Genomic DNA, 15,790 nt, shown 5'->3' with positions numbered 1-15,790 from the left:
CACCATTATGCTCAGCCAATCGGGGCTGAGCAGCTGATGACGTAGCAGAGGGCGGCCAGCACATGGGACGGTCAGATCGGTTTTTGCGGTCGACACACATCAGGTGAGTATAGAGCACAACACTTCCGGGGGTGGCATGGGTGAGGGGAAACACGGGGAAGGGGGCCATTCACTAACATAACATACATTACAAAGTTGTATAACTTTGTAATGTGTGTTATTTAGTGAATAATTGTTTAGTGCCGCACTACCTCTTTAAGTGCTAACAGAACACTGCTCCCCGTCAATGTGACTCTCACACATGAGAAAGATAACACTAAGTTATACTTGTGTGTGAAGGATCCAAAAAGAACTATAATAGCCAAAGTTTTAATGTGACAAGGTCATGAGTTTTACAACTTTGAACCATGGAGACAGAGGGGGGGGGGGGAAATGGGGCTAGGATCACTAGGCATCATGCCACCTTGTAAACCCACACAAAACCACACCCTGCCACATTATCTTCACAGACCAAGCTTCAGACTGAAGACGTCATGAATGTCATACTTCCTGTATTTCTAAAAAAAACTTTACTACTACATTTTCAGACAGGAAAAATGTACTTCAATTAGAAAGTTTAAACCCAAAGTTTCATGTAAAGATTAATAATCACATAATGAAAGTTCAGGGTGTATACACCACAGTCATGGTTTCCTTTAGGGTGCCTTCACAAGTACGGTAGCAAAATCTGCTGCAAACGATTTTCTATGGCTTTACATTTTTGCAACAGATTTTTTATTCCATTGAGAGAATGGAGCGCCTTCACACAACTGCTAAACTAAAATGTTACCTGCCCACACTCAGACTCCCTGCTCTCAGACATCCCGCTTAGCCAATCAGTGGCTGCGACTGGACAGCGTAATGATTGGCTGAGCAGGACAAAGGGCAGTCGGGAACCTGAGAAGCAATGGGAGCGCGGGCAAGTAACGTATAAACTCGCACCATGAAATCCACTGCAATGTGATACGTGAGGGCACCCATATAATGTGAAAGATAAAGGCAGCGCCGAATGCATCAAATAGCACCTCACATACTCCAGACTGAATGATTACATCCACTGTTTTTTTCTGAAAATGAATATAAATGCACCTCGCTATTTTTATTATTTCTGGGAGATGTCAAATAATAACTATACCAAACAAATGAGAGGTGTACTACCTGTGATGTGCCAGGGGTACTAGTGTAATGTGCTAGACAGTGACAGTGCAGGAATAAGTATTTAATACACTGCCAATTTTGCATTTTTTCCACCTTCAAAGAATAGAGGTGTCTAATGATTATTGTAGGTACACTTCAACTGGGAGAGAAAGTAAATGCAATTCCAGAAAACCACATAGCTTTATTTTTAAATATTTGGCATTTTATTGCGTGGAATAAGTATTTGATACAACAGAAAAACAGAACTTTATATTTGGTACAGAGCCTTCGTTTGCAATCACCAAGTCAGACGTTTCTTGACCAAGTTTGCACACACAGCAGCAGGGATTTTGACCTAAGATTTTCTATTGGGTTCAGGTCTGGACACTGACTCCAGGAACTTAAAATGCTTCTTATGGAGCCACTCCAAAATGATACATGGCCCAATCCATTATCCCTTCAATACGGTGCAGTCATCCTGTCCCCTTTGCAGAAAAGCACCCCCAAGCTTCGCAGTTGGGACTGTGTTCTTGGGATTGTACTAATTCGCCTTCTTCCGAACATAGAAAGTGGAGCGGATACAAAAAAGTTCTATTTTGGTCTCATCTGACCACATGACCTTCTCCCACGTCTCTTTTGGATCTTCCAGATGGTCACTAGTGAACTTCAAACAGACCTGGACATATGCAGGTGTAAGGAGAAACCTTGTATACTCCTGCAGGTTCTTAATCCATGAGTTACCAACGCTAATCTTTGAGATTGTGGTCCCATCTTTTTTTAGGTCATTGACCAGGTTCTTTTCAGAATTAGATTGACAGTCATTGCGTTTGTTCAATTTTCTAATAATTGTGCCAACAGTTGTTGCATTCTCAGGAAGATGCTTTACTATTGTCCTGTAGCCTTGTGCAGGTCATTTTGTCCCTAGTGTCCTTAGACAGATGTTTGATCTTAGCCATGGTGGAAATGTTGGAGTGTGACTCGGTGTGTGGACAGGTGTTTCTTATACAGCTAAACAAGGTAGGTATAATTCAAACAGGTAATGAGTGCTGGGTAGGAGGAAAAATTAACATGACGGTGAGGGCCAAAATACTTGCTGGTTGGTAGGTAAACAAATACTTATTTCATACAACAAAATAAAATTTTATTTAAAAATTCTATTAATGTGATTTTCTGGAGTTTCTTATAGACTGTCTCACAGTTTATAGGTACCTCACACACTCCTCCATTCTGTGTGTAAGTGACGAAACTTGCAAAATTGGCAGTCTATAAAATACTTCTTTTCCTCACTGTATGTTTTATAAAATCAGTTTTTATGTTTTTACAGAAAGCAGAGGACTTCACATAGGGTACATAGAAGTAAAGCCTTTGTTAGTAACACAATGCATTTAATAAACGTGAACATTTACCCTTCAACTTGTTTAACAGCCCACTATTTTGTGTACAAATTCTAGATGTGTACATGCAATGCATATTTGCCTAATGTAGTTGGATCAGAAAATGTTGACTGTGTATTTAGGAGAATACACAAAAAATGATCTTCCATCTGTGTTTTAACAATTTTGTATGGTCAGGATCCAAAAAGGAAGCCAGTGGTGGCCATTACCTAAAAGGAAAAAAGATCTCTGCCAGAAACTGTTCTCCATTCAGTGAATTAAATGCATTGTTTGCACCTACAGACTGAAAATTAATATAGGTATAAAGGCTCTAATACACAAGGTGATTAACTGCCGAAACAGTCAGAAACTGGTAGATATCGCCCTGAGTAACAAAGACAACTGATCAGCCAAAGAGCTGATTGGCTGATTGTAGTCTTTCAACATGTTTAAAACAAAAAACAAAACATTGGCCGTGCAAAACTCCGTGGACATCTAGCTCAGGCACATGGATAACTTCTCTTCTGGGGAAGCCATGTACTGTTGTTGTCCCAACTGAAAAAAAACACTAGGTGAAAGAATTTTTCTCATAGATTTAACTTGGCTCACTACCCCACCTAATGCCACTGAAGAGAACCTGTTCACACGCATCATACGGAAACAGGATGGGAAAGTATTTGTAAATGATAGACTTAAAGGGGTTATCCAGCGCTACAAAAACATGGCCACTTTCCCCCTACTGTTGTCTCCAGATTGGGTGGGGTTTTGAAAGTCAGTTCCATTGAAGTAAATGGAGCTTAATTGCAAACCACACCTGAACTGGAGACAACAGTAGAGAGAAGTGGCCATGTTTTTGTAGCGCTGGATAACCCCTTTAATCTGATGGAACTGTGGCCTTGTTTATAAGTACCGCTATTCACACCTTCTCTATTCCTATTCTGTGAGACTATCTGTACGCTTAACTATGCTTCTTGATCCCTTTAAACCAGTGCTTCTCAATTCCAGTCCTCAAGCCTCACCAACAGGTCATGTTTTGAGGATTTCCTTAGTATTTCACAGGTGATATATTTATACTCAGTGCATCAGGTAATATCACAGGTGTGCTCTGTATGGGATATCCTCAAAACATGACCTATTGGTTAGGCCTGAGGACTGGAATTGAAAAGCACTGCTTTAGACTCAGGGCCCTATTACACGGGACGATATTTTTGCAAAAAATGTTTATATCGTTCGAATTTGCAGGCAACAATCGAAAAATCGTTCGTATGTCGTTGATTTAGATCCGAACCTAAAATTATCGCTCAAGTCAATTTTTTCACTAATCGTTCAGTGTAATAGCACATTGCGCATTGTTTTTCTGAGATCAGAAGGAATAAACGATCGCAATAACGATTATGGTTCTGTGTAAGATGAACGATTTCAGGTTAAAGTTTGCGATCGTTTATCGTTAAAAATCTCTCCGTGTAATAGGATCCTAAGGGTACTATTACACACAGCGATTTTTAACGAATAACCCCCTAAGGACAGAGCCTGAAATGGCCTTAAAGAGAACCAATCACCTAAAATTCACTATCCCTATTATCAAAGGTCCTCTCTCCCTAAGTCTATCTATGAAGATACAGACTGCCTTTCCAGCGCGACGTCAACAAGATGGCGGCGGCCGGCATTACTGCACCGGAACAAAGGAGCGGGTAAAGTATTAGATACAGACTGCAAAAGCAGTAAGTATCTTCATTTTGTCTATTTATAAAGATACAGACTGAAAATGCAGTCTGTATCTTATACTTTACCTGATCCTCTTGTTCGGTGCTTGCGTTCCACCGCTGGAACGCAAGTGATGTAATCAAGATGGCGGCGCCCGGCCTTCCTGCACCGAACAAGAGGATCAGGTAAAGTATAAGATACAGACTGCCTTTGCAGTCTGTATCTTCATTTTGTCTATTTATGAAGACACAGACTGCCTTTGCAGTCTGTATCTTATACTTAACCTGATCCTCTGGTCCGCTGTAGCATGGTCGGGCGCCGCCATCTTAATGACGTCACTTGCGTTCCACCGCTGGAACGCAAGAGACTAAATCAAGATGGCGGCGCCCGGCCTTGCCGCTCTGCATGACGGGAGCTTCCTGTCTTGCGACGGCTCTTTTGAAAAGAGCCGGCGCGAGACAGGAAAGAAAAAAGTTATTTTAAAAACGCGGCCAAAAAAATAATCAAATATACTTACAAATATTAATAAAATAATTAAATACATCTAATTAGGGGGGGGAAAAATTTTTTGATTTTCATCCATGATTGGTTCTCTTTAAGGACAGAGACACATTTTATGAATATGACCAGTGTCACTTTATTCATTAATAACTTGGGAGTGCTTTTACCTATCCAGCTGATTCTGAGATTGTTTTCTTGTGACATATTGTACTTTACATTTCTGGTTAATTGGAGTTGATACTTATAACAAATCTTAATGAAAAAACCCCAAATAACGTGAAAAAATGCATTTTTCCAACTTTGGAACTTTTCTGCTTATACAGAAAATGGTTATGCCACATAATGGAATGGAGGATGGAGGCCATGTCGCAATTACAAAGCTCCTGTGCTGCCAGGACAGTAGAAATCCCCCACAAGTGACCCCATTCTGGAAACTACACCCCATAAGGAATCTAACAAATGGTGTAGCGAGCATATGGACCCCACTGGTGACGGGCACATATGTAGAACGTGTGCCATGAAAATAAACATTACCATTTTTTTTTTTATTTCCACGGCACAAATGTGCGCGTCACCAGGGGGCCATATCCCCAGATTCCTTATGGGGTGTAGTTTCCAGAATGGGGTCACTTGTGGGAATGGCATCCTCTAATGGGAATGGCGGCCATACCTATTTAGCTGGAGAAAAGGGACAATTTTAATTAATTTTGGGGGTATTAGGCCAATTATTAGTTTATAAGGTTAAAAATGACAGGTGTCCATCAAATTCAATCTGTGTTGATCCAGAGGAAGGCAAAAAACCCTTGCAAGGTAGACGACAGTAGCCTCATCACTGGGAAAAAATTCCTTCCCGACTCCATAATGGCAATCAGAATAATCCCTGGATCAACGTGTGGTATGCCTTGAAGCAATCCAGTATGCAGAGGCCGGGGTGATCAGGACAGGTGTCACACTGGAAACTGGTGTCCTTCTTGATCCCCACGCCACACTCTGCACTTCTGGGGTCTCCTGTTTTCCAGTGTGGGGGACGTCACCTGGAAAATGTTGTCCTGGTGCGATATGGGGTCCTTCATATCCAGAAGCGCTGGGTCCGCTCCATGGCTGCTAAATATTAGAGCTCTATTTCTGCTTCTGATATTTTCGGATCGTGCCGCAAGCTACAGTAGCTCGAGCAGCGAGGGACCGGAAGAGGGGGTGCTGGTATAAAAGTTATCCCCGTACAGGTGGTAACCTTTATCCAGCAGTGGGAAGATCAGTTCCCAAACGATCTTCCCACTAACTCCGAAGATGGGGGGGGGGGGGCATTCTAGGAGCTGGATTTAGGTGTCCCTTCCTTCATACACTCTAAGGGTACGTGCACACTGCGGAATGGCGAAAGATAACCCTTTGTGCATTCCGCAGCGGCGGACTGATGCAGGCGCGCGTCTCCGTCCGTGTCATAGACTCCATTCTATGCACGGGTGGATTTCGCCCTCTGTCTAAAGAATGAATGCATAGAATGTAGTCTATGACATGGGTGGAGACACGCGCCTGCATCAGTCCGCAGGGGGGTGCCAGCTGCGGAATGCACAAAGGGTTATCCTTCGCCCTTCTGCAGTGTGCACGTACCCTAAATCTGTAAGTGTACCCTGAGGTAATCTCACAGAGTTTGTAGAATTTCACACCATACCGTCATCTCTTATTGGGACAGTACTGCCGGAAAGGACGTGTCTGGGGGGCATCGTACGCTACGCTATCCCCAGACACGTCACTGGATGATGAGGATGAATGGCGGAAAAGGATGCCCCATTTATCCTCACTGACTGGTTCGGTGTCGGAGGCAATAATAGCGTATGAGTCCGCCACCGAAAACACCCTGTGGGCAATTTTTATATGGGGACTAGTATATGGGGTATGCAAATGTGTAATGTAGTGTAGTGTTTTTTAAGTTTTTTTTTTTTTACAGTTAGAAAAAATATACCTACGCCATGAAAGGAGTTGCTGATAAATGCCGCACTTATTAGCAGCCAGTGGCGGTAGTATATAGGGGGGGAAATGCCCCTACTCCAGAAAGGAGGAGTTGCTGATCAGTGGTGCACTTACGTGCAACGCTGATCAGCAGTTAGCGGCGTTAGGACTAGGAATGGTCCGAACAGACTTTGGTTCGGGTTCGTATGAACCCGAACTCTCGGTAATGATTCCCGCTGTCTGCCCACTCCGTGCAGCGGGCGGATCCAGCGGGAGGACCACCTGGAAAACTGGGATACAGCCATAGCCATGGGCTGTATCCCAGTTTTCCAGGCGGTCCTCCGGCTGTATCCACCCGCTCCACGGAGCGGGCAGACAGCGGGAATCTGATGCAGAGCGTTCGGGTTCATATGAACCCAAACCTCAAGAGGGTTCGGACCATCCCTAGTTAGGACGCATAAAAAGAAAAAAAAAATTGAAAAAAACAAAAACAAAGACTTAAGCCAAAGCAACTGATCAGTGAATAATATTCACTGATCAGCCGCTAGGGGGCAGTAGAGCAAAGATTGCCAAAACCCGAAGATCTACGAAGATTTCCAAAGACCCGACCGAATCCGGAAGTAGCAGGCGCAGACGCCGCGGACCACCGATCTTCGCTCCGGACACCAGGAACAGGTGAGTATAGTGCACCTACATTATACACACCTGTTCTGCACCCCTCAGCTACCTAGCTGAGGGGTGCAGAACCCGGGGGGACACTTTTTCACCTGTTTGATCTCCGTGATGGGCCGGCCCATCACGGCGATCGTGGGGGTGGCACCTGCGCCATCTTTCCCCAGTGCACTAATGGCGATTGGTGATGTCTTGGACAGCACCAATCGCCATTGCTTTCCGGGTCACCGATGACCCGGAAAGCTGTATTCAGCTGCTATCGGCTGATCTGTATTGATCAGCTGATAGCAGCGATCGTCGGCAAGGGGGGTGGGGGTGGGGTGGGGGGTGTTAACCACCCCCTGTGCCGACGAGCAAAGATGGCCTGCTATATATATTATAGCAGGCCATCTTCCCCGATCGCTGTGTGTGTACACACAGCGATCGGGGAAACCGCGGGCGTAAATGTACATCCATTTGCGTTAAAGCCCACCCTGCGGGGGCGTACATTTACGCCCGCGGTCGTTAAGGGGTTAAGGACTGACCATAAACGATCGCAAACGAGATTGTTTATCGTCAACCTGAAATCGTTCACTATATTACACAGAATGATAGTCGTTAGTTACGATCGTTATTGCGATCGTTACTATGATCGTTTACTCCTTCTGATCTCAGCAAAACAATGAACAATGTGCAATTACACTAAACGATTAGTGAACCTATGCGTAACTTGAGCGAACGAATGTGGAATTACAGCATATGATCAGCGATAATTTTAGATTCAGATCTAAATCAACGATTAACGATACATGCGATTTTTCGATTATCGTTTAAATTCGAACTATATAACGATTTTTCACGCGATAATTGTCCCGTGTAATAGGACCCTAAAAGATGTGTCTGCCACGGAGGCATACTCAGATGTGAGATAATCTGTTGCAATAGGGCCCTTAGTTTTTCTGCTGGGATCTGTAGTTTTCATCAGTACCAGATTTGAGTAGATGAGATATTTTGTTTGCTTTTTATTCTATTTTATCCGATATATGATATGCCCAAAAATCTTCAACTCAATCAGCAATAGCTTTTGGCATTTACGATAATTACTGTGCTGGACACAATCAATGGAGTAGGGATAGGCAGAGCGGCATGGAAAAAGATTGCCAAGATGATAAGTTCATCAACCAATGACATGGTTTCGCAGTGCTTTATTGCTGATTATGAGCGAAACAGTAACCCTTTGGAATTAGTCCACTGTGGTGACTAATTATGTTTTAATAGTTCAGACAATTCTGCAGGTGGCCAAACCCAAATTCTTTTTTTTTACTACTAGAAAGCATTATTATTTGAAAAATGGGAGGGGGGTGATTTGAACTTATAAGGGAACTTTTTTTTTTTTTTTTTTTCACCCATTTTTTAAAGGGGTATTTCCCCAAAGCTTCACATATTAGTCAAAGCAGTAATTATGTGTACTGTAAAGTTTTGCTGCTTTTTCTGACAACTCACCCCACAAAAAAATGAGCTCAATGGAGTCCTCTACGACATGTTCCTTTCTCCTTGCCCCCACCCCTCCTATCGGGGATCGCGTGCCGCCCCCCCCCCCCCCCTCTCTTTAATGGGCTGGGTTAGGCATAAAACCCTGGCCACTAAAGTGATGGAGGACACCTGACAGTCTCCCTGCCCATTGCTTGTCTCTCTCCCAGCACGCACGCTGCTTGTGGCTCTCCCGGCTGACAGGACAACCCTCACCCACCCGCCGCTGTTTGACCCTTCTCGCACAATGAGGTGTTGAATGAGTATAATACCATGAGGTATTATACAGTCCTGTATTTACTGTATGACATAGAAATGACAGCAATGAACAGAAAGAAAGTTAAAGGGGAGGGTACAAATGGACCAATAAGGGAGCACTGCATGTTGGGAAAGGTAGCTTCCTGACTGGCGCCATCTTGGAAATAGACAGGCTTGTAACCAAGGGTTATGAAGTCCGAGTTGTGGAGTCTGAGTCTGAGTCTGTTATGGCTGGAGTCAGAAAAAATTGTGCCGACTCCAGCTTTAGCATTTAGTTTCCTCCATATATCAGTAATCTGGTCTCTATTTGGCAGCTTGTTTTGAGCTGGAAGAGTCCATTGTGTGGGAGGAGATCTGTGCTGTTCTTTTCATGGATGCTGGATGACTGTATATGAGCAGCAGTGTAATATGAAGATATCCTGTGTAATATAGAGAAGGAGAAGCCTTAAATAGTGTAGCAGTAACCTTTGTCCTCAGGGTGGTGTTTTCTCTCTAATATTAGATTGTGTGTTTTTCTTCAGTGTGCTATTGCTGCAGCAGGCTGTATGCGTGTGTGTATGCGTTTGCTATGGCTGCAGCAGGCTGTGTGTGTGTGTGGGGGGGCACTATGGCTGCAGCAGACTGTGTGTGTTAGAAAGAGGCAGAAATTAAAGGGGTAGCCTGGGCATCAAGGAAAGTGAGGAGGGACAGGGGGGGGGGTGGTGGTAACAAAATAAAGAATTCCTATTTACCCATCCTAGTGCCCCCAAAGTGCAACATGCTCCCAATCCTATAATATCACGGCCCCACTCAGCCAATCAGTAGGTGAGGTGGGACACAGCTGCAGTCACTGACTGGGTTAGTTGGTAGTTCCTGCAGGGTTGCGATGATTCAGGAGCACGGACACGGAGAGCTGATAAATCTTAGCCTGTGGCTGAGCCCTCTCTATCACTTCTCCTCTCATCAAGCACACCAACCCTTAAGCGCAGCTCCACTCCCTGCCACTCCTCCCCAGGTGCCAGGGAAAGCTGGCATAATGTGAAATGTAGTTTTACAACAGAAGGAAGGCCAAACTGTGCTTTATGGGGACAAAACAGCAGCTTAGAAACTTCTATTACTACCTCTAATGAGGATCTAGAATGGTGGGGGTCGAGTCCCCGCAATTAAAAGCGGTGGATGTAGATGAAACCTTGACAGGCGCTGGTCAATAGATATAGGACAAGGTCCAAAGCAGGTACTAGTAAAAACACATTTGTCTCAAGGGACAACGCGTTTCAGGGTACAGGGGTCCCTTTTTTCAAGTCAGGCGTGTCTAAAAATGGACCAACTGGATGCAGAACAAAAAAAGTCCTTTGCGGTAACTGGAAAACCTTTACTGGTGAACTTGGGAGATTGTACAAATTATGCTGCCCTTTAGAAACACTGGTACTTGAAAGCAGACCAAGCAGGTACTTTGAGAAAACTGCAGTTGAAGTTTCTTTGGTGGTAATTTCCATTTATGGTTACAAAGGGCGGGCCAGGAAGTCTAACGCTCAAGTGGATGTCTGGTGGAGACTTGTGGTAATACATTCTTGTGTTCAGTGGCAAATTGTGATGTTCTGTTTCTAGGTACTATACAGCAATATACTGTTTGTAAAAGATTTTTTGAACACTAACATTAAAAAAAAGATTGTTGGTAAATCATGTTTTACCAGCTGCTGCTTATCGATATCAATCTAAATATTAACATGCCTTTTTTTATGAGTTTTCTGTGGGGTTCTTAAAGTGACTGTACTACCAGGCCCAGACTGAAGCACACCATATATTTCTATAGGGCCTTTTTACGCGTTTGTTGGTTTGGCCATGATCTGTGCCAAAAACACTGATGTGCCCCAGTACTGGCCGTAATTATAGCATGGATTCATTAATGTACTTCAAAGGTAGCGTCCAAAAAAAAAATTACAGACATGTGAATGAACCCTTAAAAGGGGAAAGGGGGGAAAAAGTGCTGAAGTGACAGCTGCAGCTATTGGGGCTGTGTGGAAACTGTCACATGACAGATGTCCCAGTAATCACATGACCACAGGGATCAATAGCAGCTTTATTGCTTTCTCTATTGAATACTGAGCCCTCATTTTGCCTTCTCTATTGGACGCCTGTCTGTCAGAGACCTGTGGCTGCAACCAAATTCTACATTTTTTACAAATCAGCAGAAAAAAAAGCCTCTGAACCATTACACGAACAGTGTGTGGATGTTAAGAGACTGAAAAAGGCAATAAAACTGCACCAAATAGGAACAAGGCTCTGTGTCACATCAACCCTAATGTTACCTGTCCTGAAGACATCTGCCTAAGTGATCATTATGTCGCACATTTACCTGGGGGGTTACTCACACAGTGCCTTGTGTGTGCTTTGAACAGGAAATATAATATATGGGTGATAGATTTAGGAGAAATATAGTTGTTAAGTAGCGGCTTAGAGGGTTACTAAAGCCTAGCTGTCTCAATACTCCTTAGTGTAGCATTAATACACATAGAACAACTACACTAATAACTACATAACTGGAAATCCACGTCTTTACTGATACTATTACACCATATGGGTCTATTTTCAAAATACTACACAAAGTGTAAAACTTTGCAGGGGTTTCTTGCTGGCCCTTTAAAACAAACGCGCACAGGGCCTGTGGGAAGGTTAGGGAAAGGAAGGGGGAGCAACTGTTACTATCAAGCGGGTAAATGCTAGTTTTTTTTCCCCGAGCCAATAGCAAGCCATGGCCTCATTAACCCTTCACAAGCCAGAGGCGGGAATGGATAAAAATAGAGTTAGAGTCTTGTAAGCCTGAGAGTGTCACTGACAGGAGAGCTACACAAGGTCTGGAATGACACTGGGCTTGTAAAACTTACCAACCAACATATCTAACATTCAAGAGAGCAGGAGCTCAATACTGTGCTAATCTGCCATAAAATGCCTTTACAGTGATGACTGTCAATGGGAAGTTCCAGGAGAAGCCACTAGCCCCAGCATACAGCCCCAGCATGTGCAGCTAGGGGAATGTCACAGAGCTCTCCCTGAGGGGAGGAAGGGCTGACACATGCACGGGAGCTATACATCTATACAAACTTGCCACATATGGAGACATGAAGATACACAATAACATTCAGCTCTAGGAAAGCCAAGGACGCCCCCCTCATACTTTGCATCAGTCACTGGCATCAATAAAACGGGGCAAAGGTCAAGCAGATTACAGCCCAAAGAATTAAGACTATACCATTCCAGTCAAAAATAGGGGGTTCTCATCTGAGGTAATAACACCTTACACGGATTTAGACAACAGAAAATGGTGCCGGCTAACGCCACAGTGAAGGCAAAACCCACCACACGAGACACACTGACTGCCTACAGACCAATGCGCCCAAATAATAAGAGCCGTGCTTCGGGGCCTCAGCTCTACAGAGAACACACACGTGTCCATCCGCCAGCGAACAAAGCCGACAATCAGCACTGCCTCCTCAGCCGCGGCCTTCCCCATGGTAATAATCCCCCTACTCACGTAAACAGGCAACGGCCACGGGTAGATGGCAGGCTCGGCTCCCACCGGCGACTTGAGCCTGAGTTCCAGCTTCTCGCCCATGTCCTGAGAGCATACTAATCCCAATCCGACCGCTATATGCAGAAATGATGATTTCTCCTTCTGTGAGTACTGGCCACTCTCTCTCCCCGCCGGTCCAAGGTCTCACTTCTCCTCACACTCGGTACCTTCACAGCGCCATCTTGGACCCGGCGCCAAGCAACAATGAGCTGAAGGCCGGGCCAAACCACCGTGTCCTGGGAGAGGGGGTGGAGAGGTGGGGCGTTTAAGGTATACGCCTAGAGATAGGGAACGAAATAATCCAGCGGGGTGTCCTCATATGGCCCCTTGGCCTCAAATAGAGGGTTATAGGCGGGAAGGAAAAAGTAGCCCAGAAAGACCAAAATAGAATGGAGAGTCACGACTCGCTTCGTGTTAATAAGCACGCCCACCGGAGTGTAGCAGCGAGCCCTGCTCAGTCCTCTGGCCTGCCCCTCACCCTATCTGCTCGCAGCCTGTGGACTCCTCCAAGTCATCAAGTAGTAGGGTGTATTCGGCGCCTCTGTGTACAGGAAGACGCTGCATATTCCTTTAGGCGCTCTTCACACTATTGGTCCCTTTCTGGGTGTAATGGCAACATTTATTTTCAAGGCGTGACTCTTTTCGCACTTATGTTTCCTTCCTTTCTATAAGTATCATGCTTGGCACCCCAATAGTGTAATCCACATTTATGTTATTTCTGGCAAAACCGCATAAAACTGATACATCCTATAATGTGTGACTGGAATCTGCAAACTAATTCATAAAATCATCATATTTTGACAAAATCCATGATGGTTGTGTGACCATTGCCTGAAGTTATTTGCCTCCACTAGGGTTGTGTTCACACATCAGGTTTTTGCAGCATTTTTGCTGTGTTCACCTTTACTTCAGTTTTGGAAAGTCAAAGTGAAAACATAGGGGGAGATTTATCAAAGGGTGTAAAATTTAGACTGGTGCAAACTGCCCACCGCAACCAATCACAGCTCAGCTTTCCTTTCAGCACTGCCTAAAGCTGAGCTATAATTGGTTGCTGTGGCCAGTTTGCACCAGTCTAAATTTTACACCCTTTGATAAATCTCCCCCATAGTCTGAAGACTTCAGATTATAGGTCAGATCACTTTCTCCTTATGGTAATAGCTCGTTAAAAAAACTGTTCAGAGCAGGGCCTGCCCTTTCAGCCAATCAATGGCAGAGAAGGGACACTGCTGTATACAGTGATTGGCTGAGCTCGCAGGCTATGTTGTTTTTGAGAACAGTGGTATCTCGGTAACTTGGATTGATAGCACTTTGCAAGAAGAGCTCACAGTTTTTCAAATTTGCAACTTAGTTAAAGAGCATTGCTTTGGTTTAAGAGTTCCCCGTACTGGGTGGGAGGGGGAGCTGGGGAGGGGCATAGCCTGCATAGCAGGGTCTACAGCACTGTACTCCCTCACCTAAATCATGGCAGATCCACTTCAGGCTGGGGCTTGCATCAGGGGACAGGACTGTGGAGGTAATCTCTCCATAGCCATAACCCCTCGGGGACAGAGAGTGCTGCATTTATGTAGAACAACAATTGCAGTGAAAAGCTGAGAGCACTAACCAATAAGTTGCGATGTTTCCTTATTTCAGCATGTAGTTAAAAACTTTAGTGATACATATCACTATTCGGCAGACGCCAAACTACTTCACAGAGAAAACATTGATATGACGGTCATTTCGCGTGCATGCACGCTTCACCAGATGACGCCCCTCCCGCAGGTCCCAGGTGAGATAACTTCAATAACGTGCGTCGAGTGGGCTTTACAGAAAAACAGGTCAAAAACCTTTTCCATTTAAAAACAAAGTTAATTAGTTGTACAATATCAAAAAGTGACCATTATAAAAACATACCTAGCTCTATTTTTTCATTAAGACCATTGCTCCCTTGAGCTCCTGAAGCCATTATTAAACGTGCTTCTAATTTAAGTAATGGTACTTTTACACGGTGCGATAATTCGCCCGATCGCACGATTAACGATTTTGAATGAACGATGTTTTTTTTATAACGATCAGCGTTTAGACGAAACGATACATCGTACGGAAAATTCGCTATGCGATCGTTTTGCGATCGTTAATCCTATCTCACACATAGGGGAAATCGTTGAAAGAATGTTTACACTGAACGATCTGCGAATTTTTTGCAAACGATCAACGATGATTTAAGAACATGTTGAAAGATCATAATGAACGATTTCTCACTCGTCGTTTGATCGTTTGCAGCGTTTACACGTACGATTATCATTCGGATTTGACCGTTATCGTGCAAAAACGAACGATAATCGTCCCGTGTAAAAGGACCATTACTGTGTGTTCGTATCTTGCCCCGGTGTGTTATGTACTCTCTTTAAACCTGTAAACTTTAGGCAACTGGTATCTGCATTAAGGCATAGGTTAACATGCTCTATCATTTTTGTGGCGGCTTTCTTGTTTTTTATTGCATAAATATGTTCATAAAACCTGCAATATAATGGCCGTAGGGTTTTTCCTATATAAAAAAAGCCGCATGTACACGTAATTGCGTAAACCACGTCTTTTGTTTTGCAGTATTTGAAGTCATTAATGTCATATCTTACCCCACCCAAAGTTATTGTTTTTGTATCCAGGTCCTGATCACACCATGCACAGTTTCCACATCTGAATATGCCTTTGGGCGTAGCTGACTGTAACCATGATGATTCTTGGACAGTTTTTTTTTTATTTTTAAACTTGCTATGGACTAAAATGTCTTTTAGATTTTTGCATCTTTTAAATGCTACTGTTGGTCTATCTACTAGTTGTTTGGACAAGACTGGGTCGTTTTGAATCAGGTACCAATTTTTCTTAAAGGGGTTATGCAGTGCTACAAAAACATGGCCACTTTCTTTCAGAGACAACACGACTCTTGTCTCCAGTTCAGGTGCGGTTTGCAATTAAAGAGGTTATCCAGCGCTACAAAAACATGGCCACTTTCCCCCTACTGTTGTCTCCAGTTTGGGTGGGGTTTTAAAACTCAGTTCCATTGAAGTAAATGGAGCCTAATTGCAAACCACACCTGACCTGGAGACAACAGTAGGGGGAA

General features: G+C 44.0%; 1 protein-coding gene across 1 annotated transcript in view; it reads right to left on the bottom strand.

Annotated features, from left to right (window-relative positions):
- DOT1L (DOT1 like histone lysine methyltransferase) overlaps window positions 1–13,120 on the bottom strand; it is a 177,357-nt gene extending 164,237 nt beyond the window's left edge. The window contains exon 1 of the mRNA XM_069962499.1: window positions 12,652–13,120. Coding sequence (XP_069818600.1) covers window positions 12,652–12,732 — 81 coding nt within the window. The 5' untranslated portion in view covers window positions 12,733–13,120. The remainder of the gene's footprint in view (window positions 1–12,651) is intronic.
- Window positions 13,121–15,790: the final 2,670 nt, after the last annotated feature.

Source organism: Dendropsophus ebraccatus, chromosome 3, assembly GCF_027789765.1.
Source record: "Dendropsophus ebraccatus isolate aDenEbr1 chromosome 3, aDenEbr1.pat, whole genome shotgun sequence".
Taxonomy (NCBI): Eukaryota; Metazoa; Chordata; class Amphibia; order Anura; family Hylidae; genus Dendropsophus; species Dendropsophus ebraccatus.
Note: the sequence above shows the minus strand (reverse complement) of the source record. Positions and strands in the feature narration are given on the sequence as shown.